This window comes from Perca flavescens, chromosome 7 (genome assembly GCF_004354835.1).
Source record: "Perca flavescens isolate YP-PL-M2 chromosome 7, PFLA_1.0, whole genome shotgun sequence".
In the NCBI taxonomy this organism is placed as follows: domain Eukaryota; kingdom Metazoa; phylum Chordata; class Actinopteri; order Perciformes; family Percidae; genus Perca; species Perca flavescens.
Genome location: NC_041337.1, coordinates 24046003 through 24060856, shown reverse-complemented (window position 1 = coordinate 24060856; position 14854 = coordinate 24046003). Strand labels below are relative to the sequence as shown.

The 14854-nt window shown below is 39.3% G+C and overlaps 1 protein-coding gene across 2 annotated transcripts; it reads left to right on the top strand.

Moving 5' to 3' along the window:
* Window positions 1-6293: 6293 nt before the first annotated feature.
* Window positions 6294-14673, top strand: LOC114558778 (coiled-coil domain-containing protein 114). 2 transcript variants are annotated; one of them, XM_028583002.1, is made up of 14 exons: window positions 6295-6965; window positions 7305-7404; window positions 7773-7962; window positions 8065-8190; window positions 8317-8430; window positions 9934-10001; window positions 10383-10558; window positions 12068-12190; window positions 12279-12361; window positions 12519-12687; window positions 12870-13048; window positions 13665-13759; window positions 13922-14009; window positions 14341-14673. In XM_028583002.1, the coding sequence occupies exons 1-14, from the start codon at window positions 6917-6919 to the stop codon at window positions 14371-14373; spliced, it is 1593 nt and encodes a 530-aa protein (XP_028438803.1). In that variant the 5' UTR covers window positions 6295-6916; the 3' UTR covers window positions 14374-14673. The 2 variants fall into 2 exon arrangements, with proteins under 2 accessions (XP_028438804.1, XP_028438803.1); XM_028583003.1 differs by lacking the exon at window positions 14341-14673 and having other exon boundaries at window positions 6294-6965; window positions 13665-13798.
* Window positions 14674-14854: the final 181 nt, after the last annotated feature.

The following is a 14854-nucleotide window of genomic DNA, read 5'->3' as shown; positions in this document are numbered from 1 at the left end:
CTTGTTTTTACCACAGCGTCCAGACCACACTGAGCCTACAGTCTTCCTCCAGACTGCCAAATTATCTTTTTATTAAGTGCTGAATAAAAAAAACACCTGATAAAAGTGTAAGAGAGACGCGAAAATACCCTGTGACCTCCCCTTCTTCTGTTTTATTGTTAAATCTTTCCACTGTAATAAAATCCGTATAGGGTCATTTATGGATTAAGGAGTGCCTTATACCTACAGTATATGACTACTCTAAATCACGAACCCACAAAATAAATACACCACATGTGATGTGCTTCTATTGTTGCAATCCTTGACTGTCTCTCTTCCTCTAACGTCATTTGTTTGCTTAAAGGGATACTCATACTTTTTAGCAAATAAGCTGTTTGATCAACGTCCTGTTGGGCAATAAAGTAACTTGTAACACATGTGATTCCAGTGTGACATTAAGAAGTGAGACTGCTGTCAGTTGTCACGCTGCAATAAACAAATGTTATGCTTTGTCTTTGAAGAGGAATGGTGCAAATACATCTTAATACTCTCAATCCCTTTAAAGGTCTCAGTGATTTGTTCTTTTTTGTTGATAGCGGTGACACAGCACCATCCAAAGTTTTGCCGCCTGGACAAGCAGATTGTCTCTCTGTGGGCGCTTGTGACGACCCACAGGATGCTCAAAGCTGTGGGGGTTGTTGTCGGGGTGGGCCAGTCTCCCACAGGGGAGGTCAAGTCATTTCCTGCTCTGAGAGACCTCCGTCCCTCACAGCTGTCAGTGCAGTCAGAAGCCCACCTCCCACATCTGTAACCCCCCTCCTTCTTTTGCTTTTTTCAAAGATGTGATGGATTGCTCTGAAGTAACTCCCTCATGCTGCTGCAAAATTAAAGATGGTTAATCAAAGCTGGACAGAAATCAAGGCCCTGTTGACGTTTTTTTTTATGAGCTCAATTCCATTTAGGACAAGAAACATCAAGGTTAAATCAGGAATCAATAGTGAGAAAAAGTTAAAAAAAAACAACAGCGATAATAATTCGGAAATATCAAACTCGATTGGTATAGCAGATCAGTGAAAAACAGATTAGCCCTGAAATGAGAAATATCTCAGAAGATAAATGTCTGCCCACTACTTATTTAACAGCGTCTCAAGCTGGAATAGGAAATGAAGTAAGTAGGTGTTAACATACGTGTTCTATGGTAAATACATTTGTGTAGGTTGATGTGCTGACATGGTGACACAGGGAATTCTCTTATAGAGGAACCAGCTGTGTACAAACATGTAATAGTAATTAGAGCCCTGTTACAGACCGCAGACAGACAAGCCTACTGCTGTTTTCAAAGTCACGGTCGACTGGTCTTATGTTTGAGTTTTACATTCCTTTTAATCATTGTTTTCTGTGAATCAATGTTAGAGGATGTAACAAATAAAAATACTTATATCACAATAATGCTTATTATTAGATGTAACTATTTAAAATAGATGATTAGGTCAAAATGCCTCAGTTATAGCTTCTACCTGTGTAAGAAGTTAACATTTATATCCATTAAATGTGTTTTTGAGTATATGAGTAAACTCTGTAATAGGGCATCAGAGCTGAAACGATGGGCATTTCCATGGAACTCTGGAATGACGTAAATGTGTAAAACCAGAGAGAAATTCTAAAAAATACTAAATTCCACCTCTTTGTTACCACCCACCACTTCCTTCAGCCTGACATGTAACAGTCATGTTTGATGTTTTTATTTCATAGTAGACTGCCAGAAAGTATGGTCTACACATTTTTTGTGAATTAGTTTTTGAAATGAGGGATAAATAGAAAGGAAAGTTATGATTAACTTTTGAATAAGTACCATTCATTCAGACTTTATCACCGCCGTCTGCAGAGTTGTGTGTGATTTGGATAACACAACTTTCGTTTAATCTTTTTTAAATTTAATGGATCTGATGGTTGGGTCTGACAAGTCGGTGGCGTCAAGGAGGAATCAGGCTCCTCAAATGTCTGCGTGGGCTTCGCACCACGGCCTTTGACCTCATCCTGTGAGGAGACTGCTCAGTTATCAAAGAACCAACAGCCATCGGGAGGAAGAGGAGGACGGCTGAAAAGTAACGTTTGTGCTGCCTTTGATTGTTGGGTATCTCAGAAACTGCACTAATGGCCAAAAGAAAACACTTTCTGTGGAATTTATTCTGATGCCAATTGATTGATACAAATGATACAAATAGCATTATAGGCCGCTTATGTTTCCTGTGAATAAAATGTAGCTACAAGCAAATCAATGGATCAGAGGTGGAAAAAACTAGGGCTGTGCTCGATTAAAGAAATTCTTAGTCGACTAACAATCATTCAGTTGTATCGACTAATCGATTAGTTGATTTAATCAACAGATCTGTAAATCTGAGTTTCTCAGCAAAGAGTCATGCAAAAGCACCACTTTAATTCTTGTGTTTACCAGAGATGTGCTCGTACATTTCTTGGAAATAAGTCATTCAGCATGAAAAAAGCATAAAACATGACTAATCGACTAAAGAAATCTAAGTTGACTAAGACCAAAATTACCGATTAATCGACTAATCGACTAAGAGGGAGCAGCCCTAGAAAAAACACATATACAAACACACAGCTTTATGTGTAGTGGTGCTGTCCTTATAAAAAATAAGAAAGCAAAATACTTTTCTCCCCCCAGGGTACTGACAGAGACAGACAAAACGGAGTCAGTGAAAGGAAGTGGCAAGGATTAAAGTGATTTAAACTCTGTGACATCTGATTTCATGGGGACAGCTTCAATGAAAGGCACAGACTCAAGCATGAAAAGAGCAATTCTTTACTGATGATGCTACAGCACTGGAGGCCTGGGCAGCTTCCCTACCCGAGTTTTCAGGCCTCAATATGGGCAGAGAGTCCACAGGCCCAGTGGGAAGCCTTCCGCAGCCCTGTGAAGTTGATCTCCAGTTCATTAAGAGTTTCAGTTGAAATGAGTGAGGATGGAGGGAGAAAAAAGGCTTTTCACGTTAATACAAAGAAACTGTATATGGGCAAGTGATTTGACTTTTTCAACGACTTCTGCCTCACCATCAATAACTCCACTCTCTCTCCCTGCCCACACATCCGCAACCTTGGAGTTCTTTTCAACAGCAACTTCTCCTTTGAACACCACATCAATCAAATCACCAGGACCCCCTTTTTTTGACCTAAAGAACATAGCCAGTCTCCGCCCATCTTCACATCCAGAATTGACTACTGCAATAGCATTATTTATCCAAAGTCCTAAATAAACTCCAGTACATCCAGAACTCTGCTGCTCGTCAGCTCACCCATTCACGCTCCTAGGACCACATCATCCCTGTCCTCCAGAACCTCGAGTGGCTCCCTGTCCCACATCAAATACAATTCAAAGTCCTTCTACTCACTCACAAAGCTCTCCATAATCAGGCCCCCCTTGCTTCACCACCACACTCCTTCCTGCAGCCTCCGCTCCTCTGATACCAACCTCCTGTCTCCAACGCTCAGGACCAAGCGCCGGGGGACAGAGCCTTCTCCATAGCTGCCCCGTCCCTCTGGAGCTCTCTCCCTTAAACACGTCTGCTACAGCAACGATCTGTCCATGTTCAAATCACAAGTCAAAACTCACCTTTTTAGAGACGCTTTTAATGTGTAATTAATGTGTGTGTATTACTCAAGTGTCTTTGAGTGTTGTAAAAAGCACTTTATAAATAAAATTCATTAATATTATTATTATTTATTTATTATATCATTTCCCTCCTCAGTAGCAACTCTCTAAATAAAAAAAGAATATATTTTTTGGCACTAACACAAGGTTGCTCATCAGGACATGGACATACTGAATGTTTTTCATTCTGGGTAAACAGTTGTGACAGAAAGACTCTGTCAATATTTGCTTGTATTCACAACTTGTTCTGGTCAGTCTTTTTTGAATCACCACATGAGGGTCAGGAAGGTCCTTTCAGGAGGGCAACAGAAAATAGTCAAGTTTAGTAATATTGTTATTGGACTGCTAATTATTTACTGTGTGTACGTGACTCTATTGTGCAGAGTAGGGGGTGTGGGGGAGAGAAATGACGTTGCCGTCTGTGTTTTCATGCCCTACAGATTTCCTCAGAAAACCATGGTATGATGTCTTTTAAGGGTGCCTTTCCCACAACATAGCTCAGAGTTCTGAGGCATGATGAAGTCAAGCTTTCCTTTTTTCCTCACTCTATCTCTCCTCTTACTACCACCCACCTCCCTTTTCTTCTCTCACCTTACTTACTCCATAATTTCCTGTTGAGTCATCACCAGAGCCAGACTACACCATGTTTTACAGTTTACTACTCCCCTGTCTGCTTTCCTCCTCCACTTCCTTGTTCAAAGATGCCTGTCTTGTAATGGAGAATAATGCAGTGTGACATTATAATAGCCCACCAGCAGATATTACTGCATGAAAGCAGATAGAGTCCGAGAACAGTCAAAGCAGATGTAGGAGGCTCTTTCAGGCAACATGACTGATTCGTGCAGTAAATGACTCGGAGGATCATAGGATTACCAGCTCTCCAGAAACCATATCACTCGCCACAGCATGCCACCAGATATTGTTATTGGGGAAAAAATAGATCTTCTAGCTAAAAAGTGAAATTAAAGATGCAGTGAGAAAAAACAGATTCAGCATATAAAATAAAACATAAAATACATCTTTATATAACCTTTCCAATACTATTAAGTTTTAATTGAATTACCTCTTTGGAAAATATTTCTATATTGCTATTGGCTCTTTCAGCTGCTTCCTAGTAAAGTGGGAGTAATAAGTGATGCTGTGGTGAGGTAAGGCGCTGCTTAAACGTAGGCAGTACGTGCCTGTGTGTGAGGGAGGGTTGAGGGCAGGGCTCTATGAAACGAAATGGCTCTGTGGTGGACTGGTTGAGTCATTCAAAAATGCAGCTGCTGACTCAGTTTGCAAACTTGTTTCCAAGAGCACGACGCCAGTTTATCTGGCATATTGTTGTGTGTGTGTGTGTCTGATCTGTACTTGTGAGGACCAAACATCTTCATAGAAACAGGATAAGGGAACTCCTCCAGGTTGATCTTTATTACTCTGAAAAATAGAACATTTAGTCAGAAATAATTACTTAATTAATTTAGGTTTCTTAAACTATATGCTTGTGGTTTTGTTCAGAAACCACTCAAAGAATTACCAGATTACGTCAAATGGAAAATTAAGCTTTGCCCGAAGGAGTGCCTATGTACACCACTGTTGTAATCCCATCCTGGCAGCAGGTCAAAGTTTTACTGTGATTCAATTATTTCGTCACTTCTTCAGATTTACTTACACACCCTTCTTTCACAGTAATCTTATAGCTGTGTCAGTCCAACTATCAACACAACGTGATCCATCTGGCAGTATGGACTCTGGGACACACTCCAGAATTAGTCATCCTAGATGTGTTGCAAGGTCCAAAAATGATGTGCTGTAATTGTGTTCTGAGGGTAATTAAAGACACCTCCCTCCATGATGGAATGTGATTTCCTGATAAAATTAATACCGTATTTAGAGAACTGTGTGAACAGTAATCACCTGTTCAACTTTACTTAACTTCTTTACATTGTATTACAATAAAACTGATGGCAAAAACAATAAGCAAAAGATGCTTCTGGAAAAATATACTGCAGGCATCATCTGCTTCAGCAACTTTAGACCTGCACTCCAGTCCCCAAATGGGTGCCAACTTAAATACTTTTAGTAAACAAAACTCAAAAAAGCTCAATAGGCTATCTGTATCTGAAGCCCACTTGAGCAATGGTAGCCATAAGCACCATCATCTGTGACTACCTGTTAAGTGTCCCTGATCAGTGGTCAATAAAGACATTGTGGCTGTCTTATAGATCTAGCTGCCGGTGCTAGGAACATTCAACAGCCGTGTAACGTTAGCTAGATGAGTCTCAAAGTAAAGGATAACGGTTGTACTTAACATAGCATAGCTAGATAGACATACTGTATTTATGCCTATGTACTTAACATTGCATAGACATAGCTATATACTGTAACGATGTATGCTATGATAAGTACAACCGTAGATATAACCATAGACAGTATGGATATAACTGATAGCTAGCTATGTCTATGTAGCGCCGTGAACTGTCACCATGTCAATGTTATACACTAACTCATTTTATCCGATGAATTACTTTATATAAATATACTGGAGAGCTTCTGTTTGTTCCATTGTGGTACATGATTTATTTTCATGACTACAAACATAGCTATATAAAACTGAATCTAAAACTTTTTTTGATTCAAATTTACAACGTTGACAAGCGTGTTTTAAATGTCTAGTTGACCAATCAGATTGCCTGGTCGGATCTAGCTACGTTACTTGTTGTTAGCTGCACCCATGACCTAGCTAACGTTAATCTAATTAGCTAAAGTTGGTAGTTTACTTAGCTAGCTAGCTAGCTACCCAACATACATAGATATATGCCCAACATAGACGGCAAATAAGCATGTCTTGATACATCTTGATTTCTATCTAAATCGCTAACTAACCGAAACCACTTAAGCTAGCTAGCTAGCTAGCTAATTAAATAATGCTAATTCGGTTAGTTAATATATATTAACGATTGCTAGCTAACGTTATCTCAATTTGGCTAATGTTGACTAGAACTAACATTAGCTGACGCTAGTTTCTTATCGCTTACCATTTAACACTAACGTTAATGCAGCTTTCTTATTCTTGGCTAACAACCAATGGTTAGCTAGGCTAACGTTAGTTACAATTTAGTTACGCTAACGTCATTGTAAATTTCACTTTGTAGCTAGCTAGCTAATGTTAACTGTCACGATCGTTCTTGAACATCGATGTTCAAGAAGTTAACAATCTGGTAGCTTAGATAGCGATAAGCGTTGTTATCACCAGACTCAAGGCGGATCATAACGTAATTCAATATGAGTCGTCGATCATCTGCTGTCAGAAGTCAATTATTTGTGGATTTTTGTAAGTAACTGTTAATTGCCGCTATTTATTTAGCTAGCTAGCTACATCTTGTGACTTTGTGACACAAGGACACTCGCTTGCTAACTAACGCTACAGTCCGAACCAGTAACACACGTAACTAGCTGACTAGCTAGTTTCTAGCTAACTTTTTGTGATACAAACATGTTACTATGTTGTGCTATGTTTCACATATTAATAATTTGCTTAATTTACAAAAATATGACTAGTCAACTGTTAGGTATCTCTCACACCAATAATAGAAAATGCCTCCTTTCTATAATTGATTAAAAAGTAACGTTAACGTTAGTTTTGAGATGGGAAATTTTTTTTTTAATGCAGCTGAAACCGAACTGCACAAACTGCAGCTGCATCATCGTAGATCAGAGGCAGCCAAGCGGGCATACACTGAGAAAACCCAAAGCATCATCTTCAGAGACAAGTAAGTGGCCTCCTTTATCTACCAATTCTTGTCAGCTCCAGGGTCATGCTAAATACCATAATTTTTTAATTCAGTGTGTTTTTAGTCATTGAATAAACAGTTAATCAGAACTACAGATTAGATTGAAGGGGAAGGCATATACTAAATTCTTGGCCAGATTGAAAACCAAATCGGAAGAATCTTTTTTTAGCAAACTATGCCAGTCTAGGATGCCTTGTAGATCCTAGGTAGTAAGAGTAGGGAGTAAAAACAACAGCTAATACTCAAAATAATTAGACTTATGTGACTTTTAAAGGCATCTGTTCTATGTTTTCATGTTTTGTCCAAACATTGTGTGTATTTATGTGTTTGTGTATCTGTGTAATCAGACGGGAGATCCAGAGGCTCCAGCATGAACGTGAAGAGCTTTTACTCAGTCTCAGAGCCTCTCAGAGTTCTTCCAGTCGTTGGACTGATACTAGTGTTGTTCAAGACCTTACTGCCAAGTTGGTCTGTGGAGACGGAATAGATGAAGAGTTGGAAGCAGAAAAAGGCAAAGTGGAATCTTTGAAAGATCAGGTGAAGTGTGTTTTCCCATAGAACATTCACAGAATACAGTACAGTGAATTTATCTTGCTTTTCTTAACACAGTTGACCCTACTTGTGTGCTTTTGTTTTCAGATTTTAATATGGGAGAGGAAGTTGGAAGGACAGAAGACTGGTGGGGGAACTACACATCACAGTATGAAATCTGATAAGAGCAATTTACTAAAAACCACCTGCTTAATAGAAAACAAACTGCACAGGGTTAGTGGTACACAGATAATTCACTTCACCATAAATTATTAATATTTTTTGTATTATTATAATTTTTGTTAGACTCTCACTACTACTAGTAAACTCAAAAAAAATGCAGGTATGTTTCTATTCTAGGGCCGCAAATGCTTCAATACGACAATGACCAGGAATAGCGAGTTGAGGGAGGAACTCAAGATACTGCAGGTTGAGAAGAAACAGTTTCTACATGTTCATACTCGGCTGGAAAAGGTACATTCACTTAACATCAGTGAGTTCTTAAATAAACCTACTCATGAATGTCAGCAAGACTATAGAGATGACAGGTCATAGGCTACAACATACTTGCCAACATTTAGTTTTTAAAATACGGGAGTTTTTTTTCTTTTTTGGGGGGGAGGGGTGATACATAACCCATTGCTATTAACCCATGTGTGTTGATTGTATAGCCCACTTGTTCTTGATAGGCTGGAAACAATAGGCAGCGCTGATGGTTAGCTTAGCACGCATATAACCTTAACCATAGTAAATCAAAGGCAGCATGCTAGCTACCTTCATATGTTAAAGTGATGGTTCGGAGTAATTTCACCCTAGGCTGCTTTGCACCGTGACCTCGAGCCAAACAACCCCTTCTTCTCCAGTAGTCTTTTCCGGCCATAGATGTTGTGCTCTGTTGTACAGAAACTATTTGTACTACTGTAGACGTTTGGTATCATTCCTGGCATTATAAGTGGGGTACTTTACAAGATATAAACGTGGATCCATTAGCGCCTGCACTAAGCTAACCAGCTGATAACTCTAACTTGACCAATGTTATAACAAGGGAAAAAAGCTTCTGGGGGGTTGTTTGGCTCGAGGTCAATGTGCAAAGCAGCCTAGGGTGAAATTACTCCAAACCATCACTTTAAGCTAAAGGTCAATGGTTTGGGCTACTACTAAGCTGATTGAAGACAGATTGAAGACAGTTATTACAAAAGAAAATGTTAATATTTATGTTTGTATAAGATGGAGTTTGTATGAATTACCCAACATTTCCAGTTAATTCTCGTAATTTCTTATTAATTCCCATCATTTCCATTAATTCCCATGAAAGTTTCCAAATTGGATTGTTTCCATAATTCCCCAGCTTAACTTTCCATGGAAATTTACCAGAAAATTTCCGCCCCTTTTCAACCCTACTAAGACGCCTGAAGAAATTCCAGGTATCCCCTCACATACTGAGGAATTTCTTCCTGCATCATTGAGAGCGTCCTGACAGGGAACATCACTGCCGGGTATGGAAACGGCACAGAACAGAGTGGCCCTGCAAAGAGTGGTTTCGTTAGGCTGAACATATAATATATGGTGCCCTTCCCTGCCTAAAGGACATTAACAGGTTCTGCAAGAGTAAGGCTAGGAGAGTAATTAAATATGCAAACCACCCAGGTAACGGCCCTTTCTCCATGTTGAGGTTGGAAATAAGGTACCGGATACACCAGGTCAGCACTGAGAGGCTCAGGAGGAGCTTCTACCCTCAGGCCACTAGAATCCTAAATGAGTACACTAGAGAAACTCAGATTTACAGATTCGTCGATTAAATCAACTAATCGCTTAGTCGATACAATTGAATGAGTGTTAGTCAACTAAGAATTTCTTCAATCGAGCACAGCCCTAGTTGATAGTGGAGATGTTTTGATTTGGGATTGGTTGAGTGAAGGGATATTAAAGGGGTAATATTTAGAGAATGTTGACAGTTAACTGTATTATCTCATTCAGGAGCTGCATGCGATTCGCAATGATATTTGTAACCTCATGACGAATTGCACTGAAGCCTTCAATGCCAGGTAAACCGTTCTACAGCACAATCGTTAGGTTTGAGTACATATTCATATGTTTACTCATCAGGCACAGCAAGGAAGATGTATTTGTTTTGACAGTGAATTACATGCTTACAAAGAAGCAGTTGCTCATTCAGCTGAGCATGCTAACTGAGATTGTACATTTCTTAATATCTAATAGAGGGACATCATTAAGTGATAACAAAAAAAAAATGCATCAGAGCAGACTCAATTTGCTAACGTTATACAGTTGAGGCACACTTGCATGTGTCTGCTTAGTTTTTACAAATATGTTTTCCCCCTAGGTAACATCTTAGATTTATGAAGATTAAGTACGTCCACTATGTGTAACTGTCCAATTTGTTGTATGTTTATGGCTACACCTAGTGTGAAGAGCCATGAAAGACAGAGGATGCTGGTGGACCAGAATGCTAAAGATGTGGCTCAGTACATCAAAGAGAGGAGCAAATTGAAACGGGGAATGTCTCACTACTGCAAATTTGAGGTTTTCTTAGGCATTAAGGCTATTGCACGCAACAACCAGGACACAGACCACAAAAAAGGTGACTATAAATCTCATGCTTTGAACACAAAATTAGTTGTGGCACCTTTCCTTGTGAACCACTTATGTCACAAATTTGAAAGGATATTATTATTTGATTTTTTTTTTTAGTTCAGCAATCTGAGTGTGCAAAGTTCAGTCATCCTGCTGTTCCCTTAAAGTGTGCCACTATGTCAAAGGCTGCTATGCCAAAGCTACTCAGCAAGTAGCAGCAGTCATGCTTTCTCCTGTTTGTTGTAGACAGTTCTTGCCAGCCTTTTCCACAGGTCATTATAAGCTTCATCATTATTGCTCTGATATTCCACAGCATTTTGAGATGTTTTTAGTCCTGAAGCACAGACTGTTTAACACAACAGACCACTGTCACTGCAGGCCAGTTTTTTTTCAATCCAAATGTGTTGACATCTAATCAAATGAACTAGTGACACCTTGTGTTTAAAAGATGTTACTGCTTGACTTTTATCCTTTTGAGAGCGCACATTTTTGTACACACATGTACAATTAATTGTTTATATTTTATATTACAATATCACTGCATTATAGCCTAACTATATGTGCTAATGTGATTTCAGTCTTGCTGAGCTTTTTTGGCACCGGTTTATGCATTGTACTGTATCTAATCATTTTAAAAACAATGTGCCATTTTAAAAAATACATGCCTTTAGGTAAAAAAATGAATCTAGTTCATATGTGGGAGACCTAAGAGAATAAGACAAATGTTGTGTATCTCTAAAAACTAAAGCACTTTTATGGGGTCCTCACTCGTGCATAAGTGCTTTAGTTTTCTATTATTATTTTTTGGGACTTTTCCACCTTTAATTTGACAGGACAGCTAGGTGAGAGAGGAGGAAGACAGGCAGGAAATCATCACAGGTCAGATTCGAACCTCTGTGTCGAGGCATAAACCTCTCAGCATATGTGCGCCTGCTCTACCCACTGAGCCAACCTGGCCACAATATGAACTAGATTCTTAAAAAAATATACATTTTACTGCAAAAGTGGTTAAACTGACAAATATTGTGACACACCCCATACTTAAAAGAAGTGCAAAATAAAGCCAAGCCGAATGGGAAGCTGATACACCTGAACTCAAATCATTTCATAATGCAAATTCTGATTTATCCTAAATCTGGTGTGAGAATGGGCAGGGGTTACTCTACAGGTGTGAATAAACAGAATGTGAAGATCTTGATGCATTGAGGAGGAGAATAAAAAAAATATTGTTACGCTTTGTTCTATCTCCGGTAGGGGTATCTCAAGATTTGTGATGCCTTCCCACTAGCCTATACTGTAAGTCGGTATGTAATAAACTGGATAAGGAGACGTTTATCAATACAAGTCCCTGTGGGAAGTTATGTAACCCAAGACTAATTTTCCACACAAAAAAGGGCTGTACGTCATTTCTTATATACAGCAACTCTTGTGCAAGATTCGCCCTTTGGTTATGATAGATAAAGTAAGGACCTTGTGGTGTATGAGTTTCACTTAAGTTTCACATTTGTCCCCTTAGTGAAGCACAAGCAATTGGAGTCTAAGGAATTGGGACCGGAAGATTTTGAGGATGCTATCAAAAAGATCCTCACAGAGACAGAGGAAAGTGACCTGGACAAACTAGTCAGGAACTTCATACAAAGTAAGTCCCCATTAAAAAAAATTACTGAGGCAACGGAAGTTGTGCATTTAGTCAGCAATCAAAATGTGTTGTGATATATTTCCATTAGTGGAGGAGCAGAACTACACTTTCCTGAAATTTGTCAACTATCAGCACAATGAAGCAGAGACCATTCAAAAGCAGATCTCTCAGGTTGGTGTTGTGTGGTGTTACGCCACTCTGTTAAATGGGCACCGTTAATCAAATCAAAGTGTGTGTGTGTGTGAGAGAGAGAAAAGTGGAAGAGATAAAGGATGAAGGAAAATGTAATTTTGGTGGGTTGGTCTTCCATTATGTCTCGAACTGAAAGCTTTGCAATGAGAGAGAGATCTTTGCGGCTGAGGAGCAGCGGCAGCAGGAGCAGCATCAGGCTCTTCAGATGAAAGTTTCCATCAAGCAAGAGGCAATCGAGCAACAGCTGGCAGTTTATCAACAGCGTGTTGGGTTTATTGAAAAGCTCCTAGATCGGCTCAAAGAAGGTACAACACAGGGCACCACTGCATAATATTATTGATCATGCAGTGGCATGCAATTTGATTTGTCCCTGTTTAAATAATTAAGTATATACAAATTCCATCTACTAGTGGAAGATAAATGTAATATTATCAGTCTTGTAGAAATATTGTAACTCTTTGATATCTCACAACTATTTTTGTTATAGGTGTTAAATCATTGCTTCAGATCAGCTATGACAGCTCTGTGATCTGCAACCAGCTGGGCTCCTCTGATGGAATCCAGGATGAAAACATCGTGGAGGACCTGAGAAGGGTGGAGAACAGAGTCAATGAGCTTCTCACTCTGCAGTCCTTCCTTCACTTCCAGGAGAACCTTGACCAGTGGGTATGTGGATATGAAACGCCTTGTCAGTATAGAGTGTCGAGATACTATCACAACAACCAGTACAAACTAGATCAGGGGTCACCAACCTTTTTGAAACTGAGAGCTACTTCATGGGTATTGAGTCATATGAAGGGCTACCAGTTTGACACACTCTTCTGAAATAGCCTAACAAATATGCTCAGTTTGCCTTTCGTTATATATGATTATTAATGATTAATGATACTCATCTATGTGAAGACACTGATCAAGTTAATGATTTCTCACAATAACTATCAACAATGACTTAACAAGTTGGGAAACAGATATTCAATTTTCATTTTTAGAACAGGCCTGAGGGCTACTCATGTGGTCCTTTGGGGCTACCTGGTGCCCGCGGGCACCGTGTTGGTGACCCCTGAACTAGATGAAGCTTCTGGCCTCTGCGTATTGAGAGCCGTCAGCCAGCTACAACCTCACACTACCGTGCTCTCTGGTGCGGTTTTCTGAAATTCCAAAAAACATCGGGGTCTTTTAGCAACCTCGTATTTGTGAAAAGAAAAATGGAACATGGGAGCCTAGAAACTTTTTAAAATGCCAGTTGCTGCTACAGCATATTGATATACTTTCTCACCTCCAGGACATTGACAGCCTCAGTGCTATTGCTGGGCAGCTCCTGGGAATGACCCCCCAAGCTCTAAACTTCACCACTGCTTCTGCGACCCCTACACCTGCGTAGGTGTTTTTTTTTTTTAAATCTTGACAAGTATGCAGGTATCAGACATGACACTCAAAGATTAGTGATATAGAAAAAAAGCAATACCATACTCATTAATCAACCTCTTGTACACTTGAAAAAACTGCACATGTGAATTTGCAATCTCTGTGATCCCTCAGTGATGACCCAGACATGGTGGAGTCACTGCTGCTGGTTGCAAAGGAGCCAATGAGTAGACATGATCTCCTGAAACTGGTCAATACCAAGGTGAGTATAACTGAAAAGATTTTCAATTTCTTCAAATTTATTGAAAAATATGTACCGTTTTCTTGCCTTTGTTTTGGTAGTTGTGGTGTTGGTGTAGCTTCATCGTCTGCCTTACGTTTACCCAGCAGTCCTTTCACAAACTCGTCCATGCTTTGCTAGCAGTGCAGCCGAACCATGCATTATTTATTTATATTTAAATAAATATAACCGTTCTAACTCTGGCGCCCCCCCAGTTTGGGAACCACTGCAGCTACTTTCATGAGATTTACTATATGCCCAGGCAGACATTACAAAGTACAAAGTTTTATTTTTTTAATTATGTATCCCTCAGATTGAGAGGAAAAAGAAGACAGAACTGAACTGATGTTTACAGTAGATGATGCTCCTTGGAGCTGCCATAAGCTACTGCACACTGAGCCACTGGAAAGAAGTCTGTGCTGAGTTTTTCCATTTTCTAAAAGCTTTATTGTGCTCTATAAATGTTTAGATGGGCATGTGAAGCTTCAATGTGTCAGTAATTCAACAAGGAATAACCTGCTTGATTTAAAAAATGTGAGAGCTAATGGTATATTTACAGTATGTATATTGTATATTAATGTGCATTTGTTCACAGCCAGTGGTACTTAATTAATTCCGTTGTAATTCAATAAATGTATTTAAGTTATTTAATGTATTCTCTCTATAGCTCATTTGTAGTTTTTTTTTATATTTAACCCTTGAGCATTTTAAGAAGCTGCTCAGAGTGACAGATAAACTCTCAACAAACTGGTCAGCATTCATAAATATCCTGAAATATATTTTGCACACTGACACAGGTGGGAAAACTCATATTGTGTGTGGGATGA

What these genes read in the sequence shown, in the direction of transcription:
- LOC114558778 (XM_028583002.1), top strand. Translation starts at nt 6,917, where the DNA reads ATGAGTCGTCGATCATCTGCTGTCAGAAGTCAATTATTTGTGGATTTT. An exon ending in TGGAATCTTTGAAAGATCAG is followed by an intron (nt 7,963 to 8,064) that starts GTGAAGTGTGTT and finishes TTTTGTTTTCAG; the next exon opens with ATTTTAATATGGGAGAGGAA. An exon ending in TTCAAAAGCAGATCTCTCAG is followed by an intron (nt 12,362 to 12,518) that starts GTTGGTGTTGTG and finishes TCGAACTGAAAG; the next exon opens with CTTTGCAATGAGAGAGAGAT.